Source organism: Lonchura striata, chromosome 31 (genome assembly GCF_050655825.1).
Source record: "Lonchura striata isolate lonStrDom1 chromosome 31, ASM5065582v1, whole genome shotgun sequence".
Lineage (NCBI taxonomy): Eukaryota > Metazoa > Chordata > Aves > Passeriformes > Estrildidae > Lonchura > Lonchura striata.
Window position 1 is genome coordinate 493,980 of NC_140733.1, and position 14,280 is coordinate 508,259.

Genomic DNA, 14,280 nt, shown 5'->3' on the forward strand with positions numbered 1-14,280 from the left:
TTGTCCCCTGTGTGCGTGGCCTTCCCAGGGTGGGGGTTTTACACCTGAGCCAGTTTGGGTAAGGGGGGTGGTGTTCACCCCCCACCCCGAGCAGGGATTGCCTCACTGTTTCAGGTTACAGTGTCAGATGTAACCAAAAGTGTTTTCAGTCCCCATCTCCATAAACTGTTATCAACAGGTGGGGCAGTGTTCTTTATCTCTTCCATGGCTCAGCCCTGATAACGCCCTCCAGGGGCCATCTTCTGTTAATGGGCCACTGAGTGTCACTGCAGCACTGATAAAATTACATCATCCCATTGTGGGATGCTCCGCCCAGGGGGAGGAACCAAGCATTCCTGCCTGGATATAATCTCACCCTTGCAACACCACGATCACCTTGCCTACTGGATTCCCAGAGGACAAGAGCTCCATAAGCACCACTGGACCTTCAGAGGAAGACCAGACCCTTCTACAGGATCGCCACTTTGACAGAATCACGTTCATCACTCCAGCTGGACTGCAGCCACCATTTCATCAGACTGCTACCACCACCCTGACCAGCGGGGTATCAGGTTATATCCTGACTCTGTGAGTTTAAACCAGTGTTTCTGCATCATTGCCTTGATCTTAATTATCTTATTCAATTGTCCTTCTGGCTTAGACTGTCCCCCTGGTTTGCCTTCCAACCAGTAACAAACTCACTGTGCTCATCCCTTGTTTACCTCCCAAAACAGGATTTCCCATACCCAAACATTCGCCAGATGGAGGAGAAGGTTGCAAGGAAAAGAAAGATGCCCTGGGACACCGAGGCAGGTGAGGAGGAAGTCAGTGCCCCTTTCCCCCTCTCTCCTGCTCCATCTCCCAGCTCAGCCTGGCTCCCAGCTGCAGGACAGCCCCACTGCCGTTGTCCTCCTGCTGGGGACGCACTGTGGGAGATCTCCTTGCCATTCCATCTGGCACGGAGGCAAATCCCACCTACTCCTTGTCCTTCCTCCCCCAGACAAGGAGAAGAAGATAAAGACCAGGGAGGATAAATCTCCGCAGCAGAACCTCTTGGAAGAGGCCATTTTGAGCAGCTCCATGGTGCAGGAATACAACAGTGAGGAAAAGCCCCAGAGATGCCACAGGAGGAGGGGCTGCAATGCCAGCCCAGGGTGTTCTGAGGAGGAAAGTCCCACTCTGTGCCGGGAAGGTGGGCAGAGATTCAGCCAGAGCTCGGAGCTGGTGGTGCCTGAGCAGCATCATGATGGGGAGAAGCCCTACAAGTGCTTGGAGTGTGGGAAGAGCTTCAGGAGGAGCAACAACCTGATCCACCACCGGATGATCCACACTGGGGAATGGGCCTACGAGTGTGGGGAGTGTGGGAAGGGCTTCAGCTGCAGCTCTGCCCTTGTCACCCACCAACGCATCCACACTGGGGAGAGGCCCTACGAGTGTCCTGAGTGTCAGAAGAGGTTTCACACCAGCTCCACTCTCCTCCTGCACCAGCGGCTTCACACGGATGAGAGGCCCTTCTGCTGCCCGGACTGTGGGAAGGGATTCAAGCGCAACTCCACCCTCGTCACCCACCGGTGCATCCACACCAGGGAGAGAGGCCCTATGAGTGCGGGGAATGTGGGATGAGCTACAGCACAAGATCCAACTTGATCCGCCACCAGATCATCCACACTGGGCAAAGGCCATACAAGTGTGAGCAATGTGGGAAGGGCTTCAGCCAGAGGTCCAACCTCATCATCCACCAAATGATCCACACTGGGGAGAGGCCCTATGAGTGTCCTGAGTGTCAGAAAAAGTTTAAGACCAGCTCTAATCTCCTCTGCCATCAGCGGATTCACATGGATGAGAGGCCCTTCCGCTGCCCCGACTGCGGGAAGGGCTTCAAGTACAACTCCTCCCTTGTCAAGCACCGGCGCATCCACACTGGGGAGAGGCCCTATGAGTGTCCCCGGTGTGGGAAGAGCTTCACCCAGAGCTCTCACTTGACCAAACACCAACGGAGGCACTAGTAAGGGAAGCCCGGTGAGTCCCCCAACTGCATGAAGAGCTTTGTACACTGCTCCAGCCTTATCCCCCATGGGAAGACCCATGCTGTGCACAGGCCTGGTGACCCACATTCGCTGTGATCCATGTTGGGAAGACACCTGACTGGTCATCTTTTTGGTTTGGCCTTAACGTTCTTCAGATATGTCTTTATCAATTAAAACACCTGAAATAGGACTGAAAATAAAGTAATTATTCAGATATTCCCAAAGTCCAACCCTTTAACAGGTATTTGAGATTAAATTTATAGTCTGGGGACATATTCTGAAGGATTTGTGGGTTCTTGGGGGATTTCAGGCTGTGTTCTCCACAGCTTTGCACTCCTGAAGACAAGATGGATTGATCTGTCACCTCAAAATTACTCAGCCTCACTGAAAACACCTCAATCTTACCCCAAAAGAGCTCAATACCACATCAAAATGGCTTGTTTCCGCCTCAAAAAACTATAACCCATGACAAAATACCCAATTCCACAACCTCCAGGGTGAGATGGGGTAGGAGGGAAACTGGAAGAAGTGGGATCCAAATGTAAAGGGCGTAGGATCATGATTGTGTGTAGCTGGGTGTATGGGATATATTTTGAAAGTAAATAAAACATTCAAAATTATTGCTTCCTGTCCCATTAATTTTCAGTCAGTTCTGTTTTGCTTTTCAGAATGACACCTTCTCAGTTGATTGTATTTGTGTCCTCCTTTCTCTCCTGCCTTCCTTTGCCTGCTCTGTTTCTCTCTCAGTGTCCCCTTTGACCCAGGGCAGCTCCCACCAAAGACCCTGCCCTGATTTCATTCCCAATCCATGAACTCCAACCACCATGGGTGAAGTTAGGAAGGCTGGCAATGAAATGTCACTGTAGGATCTTGCTCCACTTGGCTTTTGACTCTTTCACAAGAGCTTTGCCTTCAAGAGCAGGAACATCTTTTCCTGGCTGGGAACTGTAATTCCATGCCCAAGGAGTGTGTGCCATGGATCCCAGAGGGGCATTCCCAAGGTTCCCAGGGTTCTGCTCCTGCCGTGCCTCCCAAGGAGCTGTGCAGGGCAGGGGACAAGGTGCAGCAGCTGTGTTGGTTCTGCAGTGCCGCAACAGCCCCTGGTTCCAGGAGTTTCCACACTGCCAACAGTAGTTCCTGGGTTCCATGATGCCCTGCTGTGTCCCCATGGATATTTGGTGTCATGAAGTTCTTCAGTGTCACAATGACCACCTCGCTCCATGAGCTTCCACAGTGTCCAACTGGGCTCCTTGGATGGGCAGTGTCACCATGGACCATTGGCTCCATGCAGCCCTGCTGGGCCACTATGGACTCCTTGGTTCCATGAGGTTCTGGGGGTGTCTCCATGGTCTCCTTGGATCCACAGTGTCACAATGGACCACTGGATCCACGTGGCCCTGCTGTGTCACCATGGCCCTTTGGTTCCATGGGACCCCAGGGTCACAATTGACTCCTTGCTTCCACGTCACCCACTCAGTGCCAAAATGGCACCTTCGTTCCATGAGAAACACAAAAGATTTATAGAAACATTGAGCAAATCCTGTTTAACGCACCTGGGAACATCTGTTTGCATTCCAAAGAGAGGTAAAAGGTGAGGATGGCACCAGCAGCTTCCATCTGCAACATGGATCTAGGGAATGGGCCAGGACAGAGAATTCAGCTGGGAGACTCAGAGAATTTTGCTTCCAGTGATCATTTCTGGTCACACTGTCCCTTGTAGAAAGGTGACACCACTCCAGGCAGCCTGTACTGAGCAGGTGGCTCCTGAGTGGGGTTTGTTGTTCAGGAAACCTGCTCAGGCTTTTGCATTCTTTCTTTCCCAACAGGAAAACTTCTCCTGGGCCTGTGTGCAGGCAGAGCCCTGAGGAGAGCAGGTGGGACACGGTGCAATGGGCTGGGACATGGAGCTGCAGAGCTCAGGGACAAGGTTCTGCTGCAGGGCACAGGGATGTCAGTGCCAGGTGGGCGATGTCAGACATGGTGAGGCTGGGGGTGAGGAGCAGCTTGTCCAAACAGGGTCAGCCCTCAGGGGGCTCATTCTTCTACATGCCCAGACCTCCTCTGGAGAAGTTCAGTGTCAGGATCACCTGGGGAATGCTTCTATCCGCTCTTCTCCAAACTGGGAAATAAAAAACCCCACTCATTTGATTGAAGAATAAAAGGTCATGAGGTGCACGTGGAAATCTTCCTCCTTAACAGAACTCCAGACTGACTCCAGTCAGCTGCACAAGCCCTGGAGGCTTGCAGACAATTGAATAAAGACAAAGCACCCGTGAGGGCTTTCTGTATTTTGATGATCCCCACTGTGGTTTTGGGACGGAGTCCAGGACCCTCAGGCACTGAGAGAAGGCTGAAGAAGCTGCTCAAGGAGTCAGGATCAAAACTCAAAGTGACCTGGAGCATCACACGGCCCCACTGAGGGCAGGGACTGCCAAAGGCTCCCAGGTTGTGGGAACTCAAAATGTCCCTCAGATATTTTTAGAGGTTCCAGGCCTTGGTCAGAAGCATTTTTGACCCTGGCAGACAGCTGGAAACAGCTGTGATTTTGTGTTTGAACCATGGAATGAATTACCAAATTTGAAGGTGGAACAAGCAGTCACAAAAGGTTAGATAGAATAGTAAAAGTAGTTACAAAGTAGAGGGGAAATTTTTGTTAGTATTGTACAGAGGGGTTTTAGCACATGTACAGGGGCGGGGTTTTCTATTGTACATGGGGGTCAGAAGTTCTAAGATGGATGAAAGTGGGCTGATCCCATTCTTCCTCCTTCTTCTTCCTTGCCTCCATGTTCTTGGTGATGTTGGCACTCACAGGTTGGTTTAGAGTAGAAAAGCACTTGGTAATATATGTAGTAGGTATCGGGGAATAACTGTAAACATGTAATACATAATATATCTCATAAAAGATAGCAGCAGCCCTGGGCTGGTAGAGAGAAGAAGACACTGGACAGTCAGGGTGTCAGGAGTGTGTGCGTCTCTACCCAGGCCGCTGATCAAAGGGCCGCAGCCCAAGAACCTAATCTGTTAGATAACTAGCAATAAATCCTCTTGAGACCGAACAACAAGAGGCTGCAGAGTATTTCTTTGGACGCACGGGTTGGAGGAGAAGCTTTACCACCACACGAGACCCCAAACCAAACCTGGGGTTCTCACATCTGGCGTCCCTGTGCGGGCATCAGCAAGAAGACCGAAAAGAAACATCAAACAACCTCCAATCTGCATTAGCGGAGAAGAAAAAAAAGAGAAGAGCAGAGCACACACACTCGCAGCAAATTCCAAGAAGAGAGGGAGCAGACAGCTCGAGATAAGAACCTGACCTTCACTGAAACAACTCATCTCGGGGACTTTCCAGGGAGGAGATGACCCAGAAGCGCGCCTGGGATCTCTCACCTGTGACCTGCTGGACGGTGATCAGTGCCATCTCCGGACTGACCTCAAGCCGACACAGCTTTTGGTGAGAACGGTCAAAATTAAGAACATGGGGGGGAATTCTCCCAAGAGGAAAAAGAAATAGTATCTGCCTTCCAGGGCATCATCTCTGCCCATCCGGTGGAGATTGCTCAAAAGGAGATGAAAGATTTATTATTGTGGGTGAGGTGTAACTTCCCACACTCAGATCCAGATTTATCGTTTGAGCCAAATTTTTGGCAGGAAATTAATAAGCAATTATATTATCAGGCTATAAGAAATAATAAGCTTGCCGCAAAACTTTTATCTTCAGCAAGAACAGTTTTAGAGTCACTCTCACAACGCGGCAGCTCAAGCCAGGCAGCTACGGCTCCTGGTGACAAACAGAGCGGGGGACAGTCCAGCCAGCAGCTTGGGACAGCCCCTCTCACCACAGACACAGGACAGGCAGGATTGCTTCCTGTGGAACATCAGGGAGATGATACCCCATCGCGTCCCGTGTCCCCGGGCTCTCACTGTTCCTCAGTTTCCCAAGAGTCCCTAAGCTCCTCCGATGCAGAAATTCCCCAGACAGAGGCAGGCGAGCCAGGCACAGCCGCGACCCTCGGTGGGAGGAAGACATTGCCCAAGTCCAAACTCATGGCAGGGATGGCAGCGGTGGCGGCTCCGGTGGGGGAAGGTGCGAACGTGAGTGCAGAGCAGGGGGAGGAGGGAGAGGAAAGCGCCTCCACATCTGCGCAGGCTGGGAGTTCAAAACAGCCCGCGCAGAAAGCGAGGCCGGGGAGAGCGGCGGGGGCGGGACGGATTGGGGTGAAAGCGGGGGATGCGAGTGCGACGGTGGTACGCTCGGAGCGCCCGGGGACGCGTTCAATGTCGAGAATCCGTGAGGCCGCAGAAGCGGCCGCCCAAAGGGCGTGGGAACTTGGCTCCCTGACCGCGGCAGCCAGGGCTGCTGAGGAAGCGGCAGAGGGACAGCGGGAGGCGTTCCTCACTGCAGCTCAGGCGGCGGGCACGTGTGTGAAGGTCGAGCAAAACCCGACAGCCACGGGTGGAGGGGATTTCTCACATTTCGAACGCGCGGGACAGGCACACAGGGGGCGGAGCCGGCGCGCGCGGGCTGTGGGTGCTGGCATGGAGCCAGGAGACGGGCAAAGTGAGACAGAGACATCAGGGTTGGAATGGGAACAGGAGGGCGGTTGTGTCAGCCTTGTGGGGGACGGCAGTGGCTCTGATTCGGAGGCGGTGCGGGGCGGAGCGAGGCCAAAGCATAGCCAGGGTCGGAGCAGGAGTGTTCACTCCCCTGAGATGACGCAGGCAGGGATGGGGCGTGGCCAGGAGGTAAACATTCCTCAGGGCACCGTTCCATCACAGTTCCCATGGCAACAGACAGCCCAAGGCCAGGGCCAATCCCTGTCTGCTTCTGACATGACCGAATTAGAACAGTTGTTACAACAAGAGTCAGTTTCATCAACTGCAGGGATTGCAAACGTGAATCAGTTGTTAGGAGAAATGCTCAAAGGTTTATCGGGAATTAGTGCGGGATTTGCAAATGTAAATCAGTTGACAGAAGAGATGCTAAAATGTTTATCGGAAGTGCAGATTGAAGAGCAGAGTGCGGTTCTGACCTCAGCTGGTCAGGCGGCAGCGCCATCTAGCGGCGGAACCACAACATTGCAACAGGCTTCGCAGAACTTGTCCGGTCAAGGCACTGCGCCACCCAGTGGTGGGACTGTGACATTGCAGGACTTTTTTCCAGTCTCTTATAAGAAAAACTCCAGGGTGAAAAAAGTCACATCTGCACGGCAGCAGGAACCTCCACTGACACCGGAACAGTGCGGGACTCAGGACACTTCTGCTGAGGTGCAGCAACGGGAGGAAACTATATGCATCACTGCTTCAGAGGGTGTTCCAGCTTGGACAGTTCCAAAATCAAGGTCTGCCAAACTTTCGGGGCAGGGAGAGTCAATTTTAATATCGAAGGGGGTTGTTGAATTTCTTTTACAATATTGAAGCACAGCCTTGGAGTCACAGCCAGAACTGTTGGTTCATCTTCCAAAAATTTTCCAAATAATGCAAGGCAGTCGTGTGTTCTCCTCCACAGCAGATGCTTCACTTTTCTCCAGAGACTTCCAGCCTTCATCTTCGCAGATGCTGCAGACGCTGTTGGTATCAGTGAGTGCTGCTGCACCAGAACTGCAGCCACAGCAGATGACTCCACTCTACAGGCAAGTACCCACTGAATTTACAGCTTTGCAGAGCGCAAAAGTGGACTGGCAGGACATTCGAGCAGAGTTGGAGAAAGAGAAAGGTTTATTGCAGGGCTCGGGAATTATAATGATGCCGGTGAACTATGACGCTCAGGGCCAAAACCCGAGATGGGAACGCCTGGACCGTGGAGCAATCAAAGATTTAGCTAAGGCCATTCGGGACAATGGGTTGTCATCACCATATTTCAAGCAAATGTTTAAAAGTATTTTTGGAATGTATGACTTAACACCGTATGATCTTAAATATCTTGCGACATCAGTTCTTACAGACACCCAAGCTCTCGTGTGGCAGAAGGCGTGGAGGAGATCCCTGGAGGAGCTGAGAGCCAGATACCAGGGCAGGCCGAATGCGAACCTCACCATGGTGCAGCTTGCTGGTGATCCTCCTGAGGACGATCCAACTCAACAGGCGGTGAGGCTCCTGTGTCACGTGCTCAGCGACATCAAAGAGGCAGCACGGAGGGCAATTCTTCAGATTGCTCCAGTGGGGATCCAGGACACAATCTACACCGAGATCAAACAGGGTCCTGCAGAGCCGTTTTCTTCATTTGTGGATCGTCTTTCTCAGGCGGTGGAGCGGCAGGTGAGCGAGGAGGGAGCGAAACCACACCTGGTCAAAAGCCTCGTGTTCTCCAATGCCAATCCGGAGTGCAGACGGATCATCAGCGTGATGCCGCACCAGGCCACTTTGGCAGACATGATCGAGGCTTGCAGCAAGGTGGGGACACCACAACATGTTGCTTCCATCATGGAGGAACACTTGGGGGATCGAATTGAAAAACGTGTTAGGGAAGCTCTTGCAAATTATACAAAGGGCAACCCTAATGCAGAAAGACGGTGCTTTGGGTGTGGGGCACAAGGACATATTAAAAGGAACTGCCCACAACATGCAAAGCCCAACAAGCCACCAGACCTCTGCCCTCGGTGCAGGAGAGGGAAACATCTCGCAAGTGAGTGTCACTCACAGACAGATATGGATGGGAAACTTCTTCCTATTCCGGGAAATGGAAAAAAGAGCGCAAATCAACGCCAGCGCGCTCAGACACAAATCCTGGCAGTGACACAGAACCAGCAGGGACAATCCTCGGGGAGCAACAAACAGAACCCCTCAGCAGAGCAATCTCCAAAATCCCCAGCAATCCAGACTTGGTACCACCCGGATTCCAATGCATCTTGGCAACCTCCAAATTGACGTGTCTTTTGGACAATAGCCATGCAGTGATACCTACAGGTGTCACAGGGACTTCTTGGAAAAGGCAGGATTTTTTAATAATGGCCAGGGACAGGAGCAGTATCCTTGGACTTGTTGTTTATCCATCTTTGATTTCAGCAAACCATATTGAGGAGTTGATGGTCACGGCAAAAGCCCTGCGACCACCTCTGACAATTCCACAAAACACACCGATTGCTCGAGCCATGGCTTTGCCATCTCATCCAGAAAGGCAAGCCATGCCGATGTTCAACAAACGGGACTCTTTTCCTGGTGATCAAGCAGAAGTGCATGCATCTTGGGTGAAACATTTGAGCCGAGATCGGCCCATTGTTACTTGTCAGTTGACTTGTAACGAGAAGACAATTGCTATTACAGGGATGCTTGACACAGGAGCGGATGTTACAGTTATTTCATACATTTTTAGGCCTCGGGAATGGGACTTGGTTGCACCTTTGGGTTCTCTCACAGGCATAGGGGGGAGTTCCCTGTGCATGCAAAGTGAGAACGCAATTGTTGTCACAGGTCTGGGAAAAAAGACAGCAGTTATCCGTCCTTTCATCGTGCAAAAGCCCATCACAGTATGGGGAAGGGACCTTTTGGCACAATGGGGACTGGAATTAGAATTGGATTTTTAACAGGGGTCACTGTGGCACTCACCACTCTGAAACTGACATGGAAAACAAATGATCCTGTTTGGGTGGATCAGTGGCCCCTGGAGCGGAAAAAATTGAGTGCATTGAAAAAGTTGGTCCAAGAACAGCTGCAGAAGGGACACATCAAACCAACAGACAGCCCATGGAATTCCCCAGTGTTTGTCATTCGCAAGAAAACTTCAGGGTCTTGGAGACAGCTTCATGATCTCAGGAAAATCAACGAGGTCATCGAGGACATGGGGCCACTGCAGCTTGGGCTTCCATCTCTCTCGATGATCCCGAGGGACTGGTCGCTTGTGATCATTGATCTCAAGGACTGTTTTTTCAGCATTCCACTTCATCCAGATGATGCTCCACGCTTTGCATTTTCTGTCCCAAGCATCAATAGAAAATAACCTTTGCAGAGATACCACTGGACGGTTCTTCCTCAGGGACAAAAATGGCACAAAGATCTCTCAATGTGGAAAGGAAAATCCAAAGTACCATACAAAAGTTAAGAATCTTAAAGTATTCATGAGCTCCACTGACTGTCAGTACAAAGTTCTCAAGGGACTCATTAAAGCAGATAAATGGGGCCATGATTGCACAAACCTCTCACAGAGTCTGTAGCAAAAGGGAAACACCAAGTACCTTCAGATAACTGAAGTACCTTGAAGCATTAATGGGCCCCACTGAGTGTTGTTACTGACAAAGCCTCTCCAGGGATTAATTACAGCAAAATATTGGAGGCCAGGATTGCAGAAACCTCTCAGAGACTCCAAGGCAAAAGCAAAAGCCAAAGCACTTTGAAAAAGGACATTGCAGTCCCTGGGAGCATGAACGAGCCCCCAGGGCCATTCCTGACCAAGGCTCCCCAGGGACTCCTTCCAGCAGATCCTTGAGGCCACTGGGATGTGGGCTAGGGGGGGATGCTGAGGGCAGGACCAGGGGCTGACAGTGCCCAGCCTGGCTGGGGCTGTGCCAGGAGGCCCCAGGGCCTCAGGACAAGGTGTCTCCTCACAGCCCTTGGTGGCACAGACCCTGCTGTGCCCCAGGGCACCAAGACTTGGCTTCTCTCTGTCCCCACCTGGCATCAGTGCCTCCAGTTCTCTGCTCTGCCTGGGGCCTGGGGACACTTTCTCAGTCGTGTCCCTCAGTGGGACCCATTAAAAGTCCAAGAAACTTTGGAGTTGGATTCTGACTTGGAGTTCTGGAGAGGTTTCTGCAGCTCCCTCTCAGGGCCTGATGTTCAGGGCTGAGCACAAAGCCCCAGAGGTTCATTAAAGTCCTTGTGCTGTGTCTGTGCTGCTGAGCTGGGCCGGGCTCCTGGCACAGAGGGTGATCCTGGTAACCAAGCAGAGCTTCAAAAGCACATTTCTTTTGCTGAGCAGCTCTTCTCCCAGCCCAGCAGGGCTGGGGCACTGCCTGCAGCCAGCCCGGGCACAGCACAGAGGCACAGAGAGCTTCAATCAGTCAGGGCTGGGAAGGGGCTGAGAAGTGCCCGGGGCAGAATCACTGCCAGCCCTTGGCACAGGAACCTCTGGCTGCAGGACAATGCAGCTGCAGCTCCTGCAGAGATCTCCTAAAGCTGGAACATGCCAATGCCCACAGAGCCTGTGAGTGCATTCTCTGCTCATCTCCTGTGCAGAGCAGCCAGGGGTGCCCAGGGCTGTCCTGCAGAGCAGGGTCCTGCAGCCCAGGGCGCTGTGCTGGGCCAGGGACTCTGCTGCCTGCCAGGGACAGCTCTCAGCCGGCCCTGGAGCTGCTCCCAGTACTGGGGGACAAGATCTGGGGGGAAGGAGACAGCTGGTAAGTCTTGGAATGTAATCCTTGTGTGGTGAGGATACTGTATTGTTCAGGACTGTTCCCAGCATGGCATTTAACTCCAGAACTTTTCCAAATGGATTATACAGGGAGCATAGCAAGACAGGAACTGCATAAATGGGAAATTTCTGCTTTCTTATGTACTAATCTTTGTTGCCTGGATGGGGAATTCCCCATAGATATGCATCTCTCAGTTCATATTGAGAAAAAGTTTTTTTTCACATCTGAATAAACCAGGCAGTAACAGAATTCAGCACAGGGCCTCTTAGATGCATCATCTTTGTGCTTTTTCCAGCCTGCTCAGGATTGCTCTGATGTTATCATCAGAGCTTGCAGAGCCAGAGCTGCTCCTGGGCAGTGCCTGAGCTGGGAGGGGTCTGCAGGGCAGAGCTGAGACCCAGGGCTGGGCTGGGCTCTGGCAGCTCTGGCAGGGCTCAGCCCTGGGCACAGGGAAGCAGCTGCTGACAGGGACAGCCCCAGGCAGCAGAGCCCTGGGCAGGCAGTGGGGGGAAGATGCCCCTAAGCTGTGCTGGGATATTTAAAGTCCTCTCCACACTCAACTATTCCATAATTCTTTTTCTTACTGATTCCCATGTGCAGCCACAGCAAATGTCCAACAGCAGCTCCATCAGCCACTTCCTCCTGCTGGCACTGGCAGACACGCGGCAGCTGCAGCTCCTGCACTTCTGCCTCTTCCTGGGCATCTCCCTGGCTGCCCTCCTGGGCAACGGCCTCATCATCAGCGCCGTAGCCTGCGGCCACCACCTGCACACACCCATGTTCTTCTTCCTGCTCAACCTGGCCCTCAGCGACCTGGGCTCCATCTACACCACTGTCCCCAAAGCCCTGCACAATTCCCTCTGGGACATCAGGATCATCTCCTACACAGGATGTGTTGCACAGGTTTTTTTTTTTCTTTTCTGTGCTGCAACAGAGTTCTATCTCCTGACCATCATGTGCTATGACCGCTACGTGTCCATCTGCAAACCCCTGCACTACGGGACCCTCCTGGGCAGCAGAGCTTGTGCCCACATGGCAGCAGCTGCCTGGGCCAGTGGCTTTCTCCATGCTCTGCTGCACACAGCCAATACATTTTCCCTGCCCCTGTGCCATGGCAATGCCCTGGGCCAGTTCTTCTGTGAAATCCCACAGATCCTAAAGCTCTCCTGCTCCAATTCCCACCTCAGGGAACTTGGGCTTCTTGCTGTTACTGCATGTTTGCTCTTCGGATGTTTTGTGTTCATTGTTTTCTCCTATGTGCAGATCTTCAGGGCTGTGCTGAGGATCCCGTCTGAGCAGGGACGGCACAAAGCCTTTTCCACCTGCCTCCCTCACCTGGCCGTGGTCTCTCTGTTCATCAGCACTGGCATACTTGCTCACCTGAAGCCCCCCTCCATCTCCTCCCCATCCCTGGATCTGTCCCTGTCAGTTCTGTACTCAGTGGTGCCTCCAGCCCTGAACCCTCTCATCTACAGCCTGAGGAACCAGGAGCTCAAGGCTGCAGTGAGGAGACTGATGACTGGATGCTTTCAAGGACATTAAACTGCCAGCCTAATTTCAGCAAATCACTTTAAATAAACATTATCTTTGATACTTTGTGTTGAATTAGATGTGGGGATTTTTTTCCTTTGTTTTACTTTTTTGATACTGTCCACAATAAATTTCATTTTTGTGCCATTTCTGATTTTGTTTCTCTCCACCTTCCCTGTGGCCACAGACTGTGTCAATGAGGGGCTGCGCGCTTGGTGGCTTTCAAGAAACTAAAGGATGTCCCAGCAGAGTTTTCTGCAGAGATGCCCTTTTGTTGCCTTCTCTGGAGCTGCAGCAGCAATGTCTGTGTGCAGAGCTGGGGCAGAGCAGTGCTGGCACAGCAGCTCTGGTCCTGCTGGCCACATCATTCCTGATCCAGGCCAGGAGCCATTGGTCTTCTTGGCCACCTGGGCACACGGCTGGCTCATGTCCAGCCTGCTGTCCATCAGTCCCTGCAGGTCCCTTTCTGCCTGGCTGCTGTCCAGCCACTCTGTCCCCAGCCTGTAGCGCTTGCAGGGGTTGTTGTGGCCAAAGTGCAGGACCCGGCACTTGGACTTGTTAAACCTCACCTTGTTGGATTTGGGCTCTGGATCCAGCCTGTCCAGGGCCCTGTACAGAGCCCTCCTACCCTCCAGGAGATCAACACTCCCATCCAGCTTGGTGTCATCTGCAAAGATGTCCTTGGTTCCAAGGGGCCCCTCAGTGTCATAATGTCTCTTTGGTTACACCAGGCCCTGCACTGTCACACTGGTCTCCTTGGTTCCATGGGGTCCCACAATGTGACAATGGATTCATTGGTTCCATGGGGTTCACAGTGTCACAATGTTCTCGTTGGTGCCGCAGTTTCACAGTGGCCCCTTGGTTCCATGGGGCCCCAGGGTGTCACAAAGGCCCCATGGTCACATGAGGTCCCACACTGTCACAGTGCTCTCTGTGCTTCCACAAGTCCCCTCAGTGTCACAATGGACTCCTTGTTTCCACGAGGCCACACAGTGTCACAAGGGCCTTCCAGATTCCCTGAGGCCCCAGAGTGTCACAGTGGCCCCTTGGTTACACAAGGTCCTGCAGTGTCACAATGTCCCCTTGGTTCCAGGAGGCCCTGCAGTGTCAGAATGGCCCCTTGGTTCCCCTGGGCCCTGGACTCTCCCAATGCTCTCCTTGCTTTGGCAGTGTCACAGTGGTGAAACCCCTCGGTCACACGAGGCCCCGCAGTGTCACCATGGCCTCTGTGGTTCCACCAGGACCCAGCGTCACGGGGACTCCCTGGTTCCATTGGGCCCCAGAGCACCACAATGGAGCCCTGGTTCTATGGGGCTGCACAGTGTCACCATGGTCCTCTTAGTTCCACAAGGCCCTGCAGGGTCACAATGGCCCCAGAGTGTCCCAATCATCACAGAATGACA

At 52.6% G+C, this 14,280-nt stretch overlaps 1 protein-coding gene across 1 annotated transcript; it reads left to right on the forward strand.

The window, feature by feature from the left end:
- Nucleotides 1-740: 740 nt before the first annotated feature.
- LOC146764715 (uncharacterized) lies at nt 741-3,398 on the forward strand. The gene is made up of 2 exons (XM_085563626.1): nt 741-752; nt 862-3,398. The coding sequence occupies exons 1-2, from the start codon at nt 741-743 to the stop codon at nt 1,600-1,602; spliced, it is 753 nt and encodes a 250-aa protein (XP_085419752.1). The 3' UTR covers nt 1,603-3,398.
- Nucleotides 3,399-14,280: the final 10,882 nt, after the last annotated feature.